Below are 13,614 nucleotides of genomic sequence, written 5' to 3'. Positions count from 1 at the left end.
TGAAGCTACATCCAGTTCCACCCATCCCCCACTGCCATCCCCTCACATCCTTCACTAAGGCCATAATCGTGCTTCACCTGGATTACTTCCTCAGGCTCGCGGCTGGCCTTCCTCCATTCAGCATTCCACTTCTCCCACCCTACCACCCCCTTCCACTCTGAGAACCTGTACACGAAAGCGACTGTGTCGCCTGCCTGTTTAAATCCTTTCAGTGGCTTTCCAACTGCTCTTAGGATGACACCCAAACTTTTTAAGATGCTCACAGTAAGGGTGGCCATGTTAATTTATCATCTAAAGAAGGAAACAAAAGAATGGGAAGGAGGCTATTAATAATCATGCTGGTACCATAGGCACAAACCAGACTTCCTGGGCCAACCAGGACATATATGCCCCCCCCCCACCGCCCCCTGCCACTCAAAGAATCCCCTGTCTAGCTCTGAACTCCCGCCCCCTCCCCTCTGCCACAAGCTACTGCTCAACCACACTGAACTTATTTCGTGTCTTCAAACTTGACAAGTTACTTGATGGGATTTCATACGCTATTCACCTTATTTAAAACATCGGTTTTCACATCCCCCCCGACTCATCTCTCATTCCTTTTCCTTTTTTCGGTGACCTCGAAGCCAATCTTCAGGGCTCAACTTCTATGTCACTTCCTCTGCAAAGTTCTCTTGAGCCCTCTCCCCACTTCCCAAATTTAGATTTATCACCCCTCTCCTCTGTGTTCCACAGTATTTCTACGCATCCTTTTACCCAACATTTCTCCTGTCAGCTGCATTAGCCTTCATGTACCTTCTGCAAGTTCTATCTACAGGGCTTGGCACAGAGTAGGCATGGGACATTTGAGAATGAATGAAAGAAGATCTGACTCTGGCAACATTATAAATAATCAGAGAAAGTTTTAAAACTTTTCAAAAAAGAGCTGGCAGATCTGTAGGACACACGCAGATCCTTCTCATAGTGGCTATATATTTGGTTGTATATATCCGCGTCTGTTTATAAACATCATTATTGCTTTGGAGGTACACCTCAGGCTTCTTTTCACTACTGTGCGCTAAGTATTTTAAGTGGAACAGCCATCTTTAACTAGCAAATAATTATTTCTCTTAACCACTAAAAAATTAAAAACAGTATTCAAATTAACATCTGGGAGTTACATTTTTCATATTTAAAACTGTTGGTTCAACTTATAATTCATGGACACCTGTCATATTCTACTGTACCTTGCTTCTGCTTTGAAAAAAAGACAAGCAAATATTTTAGTTTACTAAACGACTTCTTACAGTAATTACCTATAAAAAGTGAAATTCAAATTGATGGTAGTTAATATAAATGATTTCAAAGAAATCAATGTTAAATGTTAGGTCAAAATGGGACGGAAGATTTTTTCTCAAGACTGGCTAACTAGAAATTGTCATTGTCAATCGTGACGTCATGTGTCTGCAATCTTACCCACTTCCTACACATAACTTCTTGAAAAGACACCTTTCAATCTGACTTCCCACCCATTCTTTTACCACATGGCTATATAATTACAAAAAGTTTTAAAAGTCTTCATCTAAAATATTTTCACCATGACAAAGTTTCAATATCCAATTATAAGGCTGTAGCCAATGGTGCTGAATACCATCTAAAATCATACCTCCCTCTCAAGGCAAATACCAGTTTCCATCCAGTATAATATTTTATTAACTATTCCATTGCAAACACTCTTGAATATCAAATCATCTTGTTGGTTTTTGTCAGAAACATTCTTCTTTGATTTCTAATACTCAAACCAAGATAACACTCTCAAGTAGGAGTTTAACAAGCCTTCCATTGCTAACCTCACCATTTTCTGGTTCAATATTAAATTCTCATGTGTACTCTGAGACCAAATGAAGACATTTTCAGAAAATTCTCTACCTATGAATCTCTTACTCTGAGCTCTTCACCTTTCTGAACACTGTGTCTTTAATTTCCTTATTCTTTCAGAACTAAAATTCAATCTCCTCTGCACCAGTACAAGTCAATGACTCCAAACTACTAATCAGGGTCCATTAATTTTTAACAATATGTTCATGTACTTATTTTACTTACAGGGATTAGGAATTATGGCTTGTGCATGTTTTCGCTTCATCTTTTATTTAATACTATCTTTTTTGACTACCAATTTAAGACCATTATAGCACAGTTCCACAGGAGATTTTTCAAGGAAGGCAAAAACCACTTTTGGTATCTATGCAGAAATATTCATTTGACAGCCTACGTATGCTTAATAGAAACTGTCGTAAGATAAACAATAGATAGATAATAGAAATTGTCATTCTAATCACATTGTCCATACGTAATTTTCACTCATGGAAAAATACTTCACATGTAATTGCAGGAGTATCAAGTCCAAAATGTACACGTTATAGGATTTAGTGCATTAATGACCTTCGAATTAACAGGAAGATTTTTAAATGACTTCTGTTGACCAACCACCCTTGAAGGAAAGATAACTGATACGGCTGGAAAGAAAATGGCAGGGAAGGGGTGAAATACATAAAGGAGATTCAGAGGTACGATCTTCCAGTTATAAACTAATAAGATGCAGGAATGTCGTAGACCACAGGGGGAATACAGTCAATAATAATGTAGCAATTTTGTATCATGACAGATGGTAACTAGACTAATTACAGTGACCATTTTATAATATATATAAATATCAGAACATGATGTTGTACACCTAAAACTAATACAATATTGTTATGTCAGTTATTCTTCAATTAAAAAATGGTAGGGAGAACTGAAATCTGCCTACCAATATTTTCCTAATATTTTATATTGGAAAACTGCTCTGCTCTGTAAGATGGTAGCATATATTAAAACATGAATCAGGAGAGAGAGAGGAGATGGGGAAGACAGGGAAGGGAGGGAAGAGGAAAGCAAAAATGATCCTATAGGAAAATAAACATTGTTGTCAAATATACTGGAATACCATCAAGTAGCCAAGTAAAATGAACCTGAACAAAACCACTAATAGGCTCTGTATTCGGTACTCTTACCTTCATTTAATGAGAAATTGATCTTGAAGTGACATTACATTCACCAACTTAAACCCTGAGCTTCCCAATTAAAGTATTTTGTAGTTGGTCACATTATCATCAAACGCTCAACTCTTTGTCCTTAATGGAATTTTGGTTATTAAAATGCCGGGCACCATTTGAAAAGATATTTACTGAAAATTGATGCTCGAAACAAAATTCATCTGAAGTCTCAGAAAGTGGCTCTTCTGGAAGATAATTTATTACATGTCCTCACCTTCACATTGGGTTTTGACAGCAGTTTCAACAGCTCTCTGATCTCACTGTTTAATGGCTTGTTCTGAAGCTCTTCGGCCAGCTGCAAGGGAGATCACATGGACAGAGAGAGCATTTAGTAAGAGCACTGTGTAGCTCCATGTGTGACAAATGAGAATCTATCTTGCCACTTTCCAGTGATTAAGGAAAAGTCAGCATGAAAGAAAACAGACGATCAATCACTGCTCCTCTTTTTAGGCCCTTGGTAGCCCAGGTCCCAGCCCGGGATCTTGGCTGAGAGTATAACTAAAAAAAATCCTATCAGCCAGATCACCTTCTGATTTATTGCAATGAGGGCAAATCCCAGCACTTCATCTTAAGGAATGGTCTTTTGCATGCAAACAAAGGACCACTTGTAAAAAGGACTGGATCAGGCTTTGACACTATTTTTTAAAAGAGAGAGAAAGGAAGAAAAAGAAAAAAAATGTAAAAAAAGTTTCTGAATGAGGTGGTGAAACCCACAGGGTTTCCAAAAATCCACAGTAGCTTGCTGTTTAGAGCTGAAGTGAAAAAGAACTAGAATGTCTCTAATAGAGCAAATGGTCTGAAACTTTTATTATGTTTACCTACACAGACTAAGAAGTCCGTTAAATGGGAACCAGGCTAATCGTAAAATGACTTACAATAGGTTGACAAGTACTCTGGTACCAAAAATGCTGACTGTATTCTACTATAATGATCGAGAATGCCCGTAGATGATTCTAGCTAAAGAAAGGGTTAGAACCTTGAACCTGTCTCATGTTCTTCACTTAGAGATATTCCTATCAGCATTCTGTTCCATTTCAGGTATGGTAAGGATCATATATTTTCGAAAGAAAAGCAAGAACAAATAGAAAAAAAAATTACAGGGGTGCTGGGGTGGCTCAGTTGGTTAAGTATCTGACTTCTGATTTGGGCTCAAGTCACGATCTCATGGTTTGTGAGGTTGGAGCCCTGCATCGGGCTCTGCACGGACAGAGCAGAGCCTGCTTGAGATTCTCTCTCTCTCTCCCTCTGCCCCTCCCTCTCTCTCTTAAATAAACATTAAAAGAAAGAAATTTAAAAAAAGAAAAAAAATTGTGAAATACTCAGTAAAGAATTCAAAATATGTACATATATTTTCATTTAAAAACCGTTCTTAAGATAATTGCATGAAATTTCTTTTTGTTTCCACCAAGGTTCTTAAAAAGAGCTGTTCTTATCTCTGGAAAAGGACTTTTCTCTAAAAGAAGGGCATAATATAAATTATACACAAAAAATAAAATCTGATAAAATTGATAAATTCCCTGGTTACATTTCAAAAAGTGATTTTACTTTTCCAAGGTAAAAAGTTAAAATAATTCTTAGAAATAATCGCTAACTTACAAAAAGGCATAAAAGGCTTTTTGCATGCCTTAGTCACTTTTTAAAAATTTAAATATATTGCTGGGATGAATTAGAAAATGCTACATTTTGCTGTATAAGTCTCTAATTTTTTTTTTAAAAGCAATACTGTAATATGATTGGGCCTCAATCACATTGGATATCAACAAATACTTCCCCAAACCCTCAAGAGTCAATGTCTTTAAGGTGATTTTTAAGACTTTCTCGAGTGGCAACTATAGCTTACAGCTGTAGAATTCTATCTACACCTTCACTTCAAAAATTTTGGTTCTACGATGCACAGGAGTAAGTCGCCTCATAAAACACATACACTGAAACATCCCGATAATTTGTAATCTCTGGATAAACCTGGAAGGGAGGCTGGGGACTCACCAGGCAGCAAACATCTGAGAGATTTATTACATATGCTTTATTATCTAAATTAGGAGATAAAATATATATAAGAAAATCAACCTCGGAAGGTGGTTGGTTTTCTTAAATTATACTTATGGCCCTGATATTTTACTCAAGTGAACTACTGCTTGTTTTATCACGACAAAGTAAAAAGTTTAAAAGGCAACAGGTAAGTTAACAGGACATCACTAAGACGAGCCTTCACCCGCAACCGATTTCTTGTGCAGCTTTGGTGTCTTATAGTTTATCCAGGTGCGCTCTCAATTCATCCGAGTTTGAAAGTTAACAGTAAGAAACAGCAAGTTAGCTCCCTCCCCCAGATCGAAAATAAAATTATAGCCACAGGAAATTAACTACTCCATCAATGCCAACTGCTTCTAAAATTTATTTTTTGGTTATGAAGGTAATTTGGAAAGGTCTAATATCCATAAATCATTACTATGCTTTATAATCCATTTTAAAAACAATCCTGTCTTTTTATGTATTTCATATGCCTCATTCCTATACGAGTATCTGTCATTTTTTTTAGCACTGTCAGCAATAGACATATCTCATTTGTCTTTATTTCTCCAAAGCATTCCTCCTGCCTGTGACTTTTCTCAGAACGCTAATAGCTGACAGCTTCTCTCTCCCGGGAGAGTTAGAGCCTAAAATTTCTGTTACGTAGTTACCAAGGCAGAACAAGATGGTATCTCCAATGCAAAATTTTTAGAGCAGGAGAGTGAATGAAAATCAGCATAATATCAGCATAAGCTCTGTGATGACAGGACTTTTGGAAACGTTTGCAGCTTCTTCTGGTTTTCGCTCATTGGATCACACGCGTCTGTCTGCACCGGGATGAGCTCCGTCCCGGCCAGGCCCGAGGGAGCCATGTCCCAGGGAGCTCAGGAAGGCACACTTACATCATCGGCCAAGACCGCTGCACCGTGGAGGATGGGCACGGGGTTCTGCTTCTCATAGTAGTGGAGTTTTTCATGAATCTGGAAGAAAAACAAGCGAGTATAAGTTCACCTGCTGGCAAACAGGAAGATACTGTAAGATTTTTATCACCGCCAAGAAAACTGATCCGCTCGACTCTCTAAACAAAAACTGTATGTTTCGATAAACCTAGAGATGACAGGTATGTGGGCATCATTCATCTCTGGTCCAGTGTTTCTAACATGAGGTCAAATGGGGGAAAAAATCGTTATCAAATAGGACTCACAGAGAAGCTAAACCTTAGTTTTTCCCCTGAATAATTGTTAGTTTTATAAAATCTGTAATTTCTAAAACATATTGCTTCAATACCTTAAATATTGGTTGTAATTTATATTCCTGCTAAAAACATAAATTATGATTAAAGCAAAGTGATAAGCTGGCAGCTACATCCTGCCAGGCTGGTTTGTGATAACCACGAAGAGCGAGGGGGCTGGCACTGTGGGGGCCAGTGGTCAGCACTCTGGGAACGCCTTTCTGAGCATGCTGTTCCTTTGAGTCTTTTTTCCCCCCAAATTGTCAACGTCTCCCCCGCCCAGGGTCAAACTTCTAAGAAACAAAGAGAGTTCTCATAGCTAGAGAGACACGTCTCATAACTATTGAGCTTAAATAATTTTCTGTACTGTAAAACCAGTAAAATTATATTGTTAAATAATAAATACTTTGGTCCTTCATTTCCCATCATTACCCAAGATACACAAAGGCCAGAAGATAGTTTAGTGCATTATAAGACAGCATTCTGTAAAAACAAACAAACAAAAAAACGAGTATTATCAAGAGATGAAAGATGCTTTGACAAACGCAATGCATTTGATTGATTTCAGTTTGATCGATTTCAGCTCATACAGAGGTGCCCTTAAAATGTTATACTTGAAAACTTACTTGAGCCTCTACTTATTCATTTACACTTGAAGAAATTGCCCCTCACTATATATAAAAAACAGTTGCACTTCAGAATTTCCCATTTTTAATAGGTATCAAGTAATACACTCTTAGGTATCCAGTAATATACTCTTTAATTATACTGAAAGCTAACCAAACTCTCTTGTAAAATGTCTGGAAGATAGATTTTATTTTGATTAGCCAGATGCTACTGCTAAGAGAGGATTCTATTACCTTTTTGGCAAGCTGGTCCACGATGCAAAGTATCAGGGAAAGAATTTTGACACTTATGATATTACCAGTGATCAGGGCCACAGTTTTGCTTGAAATACTGGAATATTTAAATATTAATCACGGTAGGGTAATAAACAAATTATTGTGTTAAGACTACAAGCTATAGAAGGAGCAAGATTTGATGTGAGAAACTATTACAGTATGATCGAAAACAAAACCGTCCCACCTAAGAGCTGAATTAATTTTGCTTAAGTCAGTATCAAAAATTCAGTCACCTCAACAAACACTATCGTAGAATGCTGAACCTACCCTTCTCGGAAGACTCGCCTAGCTTTATTGCAACTACTCGTTTAAATGTCTGTTTCCCTGTAATAATAAATACAGAGGCTCATAGTTACTAGGGACTTACCGTGTGTCTGTATTCCCTATATAACAGTGATCAGTACTATCAGTAATACAGTCTTCAGGGAGTTCAGTATTTTAATTCCTTAACCCTCACAAGAATAGTAAGAGGCAGAATGCAACAGCATCCCATTTGACGGATGAGCAGATACACAGGAGTTAAGCAATGTGCTGTGGTTCCACAGAGAAGCAGCTGAGCTGGGACTTAAAGGTCAGGCCACCTGGCTTAGTGTCCGAGCTCTTCACTGCTCCAGAAGCCTGCCTCTCAGACTAACATTCCTCCGCCTTCCTCACGGACCTTGTTCACTGCTGGCTGAACAGGACAGAGAGGAGGCTGGGCAGATACGTGACAAATAATAATGGCTGTTTCCAATGACCACAGGATGGTCCCTTGGCATCCCTCCCCTTATTTTTTCTTTCCAACATTTCTTTGGCTTTCCAGATTAATTTATATTGATACACTACTGTAATCACAGCCTAAAATTACATGCCCCAAATAAATGTATTGTTTCTCCACTTACTTTGCTGCTTCTGAGTGTCTTTTAAAACCTGTGAGCCCCTCCTTCCACATCATCTTCTGTAGATCTTCAGCCAAGTGATATGAAAACCTGCCCCTACCCTGCCCACCCTGGGACTTTGTATTCTATCAAGAATTTTCAAATGTTCTCCTACAGTTTCTTTTTTGTGTTTTTTTTTTTCTCCTAGAATTTCTAACTGCCGGTAACCCTATGTTGATACATGTTTCACTTCAGGACAGAATTTTAAAAATTAAGTTGGTAAGAAAGTAAAAATTATTCTAAGTAGTTCTAAGTTGTCCGTTGTTTCCCAAATAATTGACTTTTATTGGTATTTATAATATCCAGGAAGAAAATGAAAAACAAAAATGAGTTTTAAATACTAATATAATAAACAGGTAAGACGTATAAACTTCACCCCAAGGTTATTCAACAGAACTCTCTGTGATATTGAAAACATTCTGGGGGCACCTAGATGGCTCAGTCGGTTAAGCATCAGATTCTTGATCTCATGAGTTTCAAGGTTGTGAGTTCAAGTCCTGAGTTGGCCTCCACGATGGGCATGGGGCCTACTTAAAATTAAAAAAAAACGTTCTGTACCTGCTTGCCCAACATGGTTGGTCACCGGCCACATGTGGCTAGTGAGCACTTGTCCTGTGGCTAGTTTACTTAAGGAACTGAATTTTTTTATCTTATGTAATTTTTATTAATTTAAATTTAAACGCCCACATGAGGCTAGTGGCTTTCATATTGAATGATATGGCACAGCTTTATGTTAAGTGCTCTGTAATTCACCTTTACACACCAGAAAAATTCACTCTGATATAGTTTAGTCAATTTCCCTGAGTGCTAACATTCTGGAATCCAACAGACAAACAGAACCGCAGACACAGCATCTAATTACTAAATATCATGTATTGCCAAACCTACAAAATCTCATTTATTTTAACTTAAACACTTCGCTTTGCAGACTCAGCCATGCAATAAAAGCATACTTCGTTTTCGTCCTCTGAACAACAAGAAGAGAGCAAAAGTGGAAGGAGTTGCAGAAAGAAAAGAGGAGTAAAAAAGACTGGCGAAAAGGGGAGACTGGTTAGTTTCATACAATAGCAAAACAGGCAATTATTCAAAAGTAAGGTCCTAAAAAATGGCATGCTAAAATATTTAAAATACACTATTAAGAAAAAAGGACGTTTTAAAACGGAGACATTTATGCTCCACTAAATAGTGATTATGCACGTGGCCGCAAGGGTTCGTCTTCTGTAATTATACTTACATCAGAAAAAGTCAGTTATAATAAAACCATTTCTACATGTAACCAATTCTTAGAGGAAAGCTGTAATTACCTTCATTTACACACATCTTGAAAATAAATGTTTAATTTTTGTAAGAGAATCTGGTGCCAATAATATAATTTTTGTACACGTATCACAGAGATGGTTTTAAATGAAGCTTCAACAGCGAATGTATAAAATAAATCTTGACTAATTTCAACACAATTATTTGTTTGAAACGTCTCAGAGACGTGTAGAGGTAAACGGAAGAGCCCAATCATGGTTACCCAAATGGTATTAAATAAACCACAGCTGTAAAAATCCTTTTCCTGCCTTCTATTATGAATATTAAAAAGCAGTGAAAACAACCGCTCAGTAGTTGGATTCTCTATGTTAACAGCAAGCGGCCAAACCAGAATTAGCACTGCACGCACCCCACCCCCCACCCAGCTACCTCATGTATTTGGAACACGGAGAAGAGAGAGTTCCGACTATTAGAAGATCCACGGGACACAATGCCAGCCAGGAGGAGCTGGGAATGACAGAACTATGTTGTGTAGGGTTTAAAATAAATAAATAAAAATATTCTACTAATGGCGAGGATCCTCTTTTAAAAAATAATAATCTTTCTCCAAAAAAAAAAAAACCATTTTATTAGGAAAGAGGAAATTTAAAGCTGGAAAAACATCAACAGAACAGAGGCCACAGTGCTCAACTGTATGTCCTTCTTTCCAATTTTATAGCACTACTCTCTCTTTTGGCGAATTTTCTTGGCCAATAGCTCCAAAAAAATAAAATTATTAAAACTGATGAGGGGTAATGCTTTGTTCCCTGTCTTTAATATGCGATGAATTCTGGCTTTCCACTGCCATAGATCCATAGTATCATGTGAAATTAATACCCATGCAAGAGTTATATTATTATTATTATTTTTTTTAATGAATGTTCATGGCACATGGGTAGCTCAGTCAGTTAAGCATAGGATTGGGTCATGATCTCAGGGTTGTGAGATGGAGCCCCTCGTTGGGCTCGGTGCTGGGTGCAGAGCCTGGGTGGGATCCTCTCTCTTCCTTTCTCTCTTGCAGCCCCGCCTATCCCCCCTCTGAAAATAAATAAACTTTAAGATATATATATGAAAAAATTTAATGTTCAATCTCACAAAATGTTTTCCATTAGATACAACCATACTGTTTTTCCTGTTTGACAAGGTAATATGGGAATTCTATTCATAGATTTCAAACTACTACTCATCCTGGCATTCCCACGGTGAACCTTGCTCGATTAGGATATATTGATCTTTTAATGTGCTGTGGAATCCACTGGCTAATATTTTATTTAGACTTTCTCCATCAATATTCTTGACTGAGGCTGTGTTATTTTTTCCCCCATTGGTCCTTTCTTAGGTCTTGATATCAATATTCTACTAACTTCATTTTTTTAAAACTATGGAAGCTTCTATCTTTTTATATGGGCTGAAAACATCTCAATACTACTGGAGTGATCTCTTCTTGAAATATTTTACTGCATTCCCCTGAGAAACTAGCTGGATCTGACATATTTTGGAGGGTAGCTTTATCCCTCAACTTTATTTCTTCTGGGTGGCTTCAGGCAATTTCTCCATGTAGGTTTTTCTATCTTTTCTATTGTCAGTTGTGGCAAACACGATCTCCTAGAAAAATTACTCGTTTTTTTCCTGGTCTTAAGAAATACCATCTTCCAGAAAATTATTCATTTTCTCTTTGAATCCACTGAAGCAAAATAGCCTCTTGCGAGTCTTTGAATTTCCTCTATTACACATTTTCTTTAGCACCATTTCTTAGTTGCTGTATCCACGCTTTCTCTATTTCTACCCTTTATCCCTCCGTTAGTTAACAAACATTGATTTCACTGTATTTTCAAAGAACTACCTTTTAGATTAGCTTTACTGTTTTTGTTTTCTAGTATTTTTCTGTTTTCATCTTAGTTCATTCCTTCTTTCTGTGATCCAGCCCTTCGTAACCCTTCAGTCATTAACACTTCATCGCACAAATTATAAGAAAACGAAAGAAAAGGCAAACTACCCTAACTGGAGTTTCGTTCATTCACAAAACACTGACTAAAGCAAGCACCCGTTCTAGGAGAAAGATACTCAGTATGGAAAAAAAATATATGGCAAGAGTGTACGCCACTTAAACTTAAAAAATATATGGCAAGAGTGCACGTCTATTTAGAAAGGTAATAGCCTGGGAAAGATGAGGACACGGACCACAGAAAGGGAAAACTTCAGTTGACCTATTCAAGCAAGTGAGAATAGTATTTGTCCCTGTTTCATTCACTGCCCATTAGCTGGGCAGCTGAGATCATTTGTTTTGTTTCTTAAATTCCACATATGAGTGAAATCATGGGGTTTTTGTCTTTCTCTGACTGACTTCTTTCACTCAGCCTAATAACTCTCTAGCTCCATCCAAGTCATTGCAAGTGGCAAGATTTCATTATTTTTAGGACTGGCTAATATGCCATTGTATATATACACCACATCTTCCCATTCTTTAACTTCTAAAATGTTTGAAATGTTTTAATTATTAATGTTCCATTTTAAACACGTTAAACGTTTTTTGAAAATAAAGCAAATATATTTCACTGCATACCCAGCATCAAAATTAAAGCATTAGCCTGGCATATTTGCTTCAAATATCTCTTAAGTAATTCATAAGAGATAAGGCTACGGACCCGTCTTTCTGTCCCTTCCTCTTTCCTCTCTGCCAAGGAAACGAAACATTATGTTGACACTGACAGATATATTTCCATATGCATTTTCATCTTTTTCAACATATATACATTGATAAACATCATAAGCTTTTTTTTTAATTTTTACTTAATATTTTTTAATATTTTACTTAATATTTAATTTTTACTTAAATTTTACTTAAGTTCTAGTTAACATAACACTGGTTTCAGGAGTAGAATTTAGTGATTCATCACTTCCATATACAGCCAGCGCTCATCAAAGCTATTTTTGTACATAAATGGCACTGTTTCCTCAACAACTGGATTTTTCATTCGATACTACATTGAGATATCTAGCTTGATACATGTATATGTCATTCATCCATTTTAACAGCTCGATAATATTCTGTCATACTAATTAACAGTAGTTTACATGGGACATCCAGGTGGCATAGTTGGTTAAGCATCCGACTTCGGCTCAGGTCATGATCTCACAGTTCATGAGTTCGAGCCCCACAACGGGCTCTGTGCTGACAGCTCAAAGTCTGGAACCTGCTTTGTATTCTCTGTCTCCCTCTCTCTCTGCCCCTCCCCTGCTTGTGCTCTTTCTCTCTCTCAAAACTAAACATTAAAAACAAAAACAAAAAAAACAGTAGTTTCCCTATCTTTTTTTTTTTTTTTAAACTGAGAACACGGTGGTTGTTTCTGCTCTTTGTTATTGAATGCCTTTTCACACCACTCCTCCCTGCACTGTGGGAGATGCCTAACAGTCATCAAGTGTTTCCTGAGTGCCCAGACCCTTGCCAACACTTGGTGTTATCAGACATCTTGCTAATCAAATGGATAGGAAATGGAATCTCCCTATGGCTTTAATGTCTATCTTCTCTAATTTCCGAGTTCTGTTTTCACAATAGTTTCAGAGTCAGAGACAGCTGCTCCCAACATAAACTGTCCTCTTCCACAGCCATTGAAGAACTGTAGCTAGACAGCCACTGCCTAGTGAAGCCACATTTCCTGTCATGTCCACCCTCCACCCCTCCCCCTACAGCTCAGCCGTCAAGCGCGACAGGGAAGTTCTAAGTGCCACTTCCAGGCTGAGGCTTTTAAGAAATTGGGATGCTTCCTCCATACTCTCCCCCTCCCCCAGCTGCCTGCAGACTATGACAAGGCCTTAAATGACAGCAAAGCCACCAGATGGAAGCATCTGGGTCCCCAAAAGACCTTACAGAGGACAGCGACACCTCAATCTGACGTATCCCTCTAAATGATCGCTGAGCAGGAAATCAACTTCTGTTGTACCTAAACTATTACATTTTTTTGGACTACTTGCCAATTGTCCACCCCACCTTAAAAAATACGGCGGCCCTGGGCACACATTAAGTTACTTTAACATAGCCAAAGACATCCAGCTTTTTCTATATGGTTGTGCATTTTGTTTCTTAAAGAAAATATTCCCTGTCCTAATAAAGAGATTCTGCTGTGACTTCTTTAAAGTTTTACAGTTTGACTTCGTATAGCGAAAGAGCTCTAACTTAATCTATGTCCAAA

General features: G+C 37.6%; 1 protein-coding gene across 5 annotated transcripts in view; it reads right to left on the bottom strand.

The window, feature by feature from the left end:
• The window catches only part of MPP7 (MAGUK p55 scaffold protein 7), a 287,780-nt gene that overhangs the window by 114,541 nt on the left and 159,625 nt on the right, over positions 1-13,614 (bottom strand). For 4 of the 5 annotated variants that reach the window (XM_019465254.2, XM_053894922.1, XM_019465259.2 and 1 more), the window contains exons 4-5: positions 5,981-6,058; positions 3,286-3,366 (exon numbers count right to left, since the gene is read on the bottom strand). The exons of the other annotated variant lie outside the window; for it this stretch is intronic. In XM_019465254.2, the coding sequence (XP_019320799.1) occupies positions 3,286-3,366; positions 5,981-6,058 (159 nt within the window). The remainder of the gene's footprint in view (positions 1-3,285; positions 3,367-5,980; positions 6,059-13,614) is intronic. 5 annotated transcript variants of the gene reach the window in all.

The sequence above is a fragment of the Panthera pardus genome, unplaced genomic scaffold (assembly GCF_024362965.1).
Source record: "Panthera pardus isolate Hobbes unplaced genomic scaffold, ASM2436296v1 HiC_scaffold_6, whole genome shotgun sequence".
Taxonomy (NCBI): Eukaryota; Metazoa; Chordata; class Mammalia; order Carnivora; family Felidae; genus Panthera; species Panthera pardus.
This window is presented reverse-complemented; position numbering and strand designations above follow the sequence as displayed.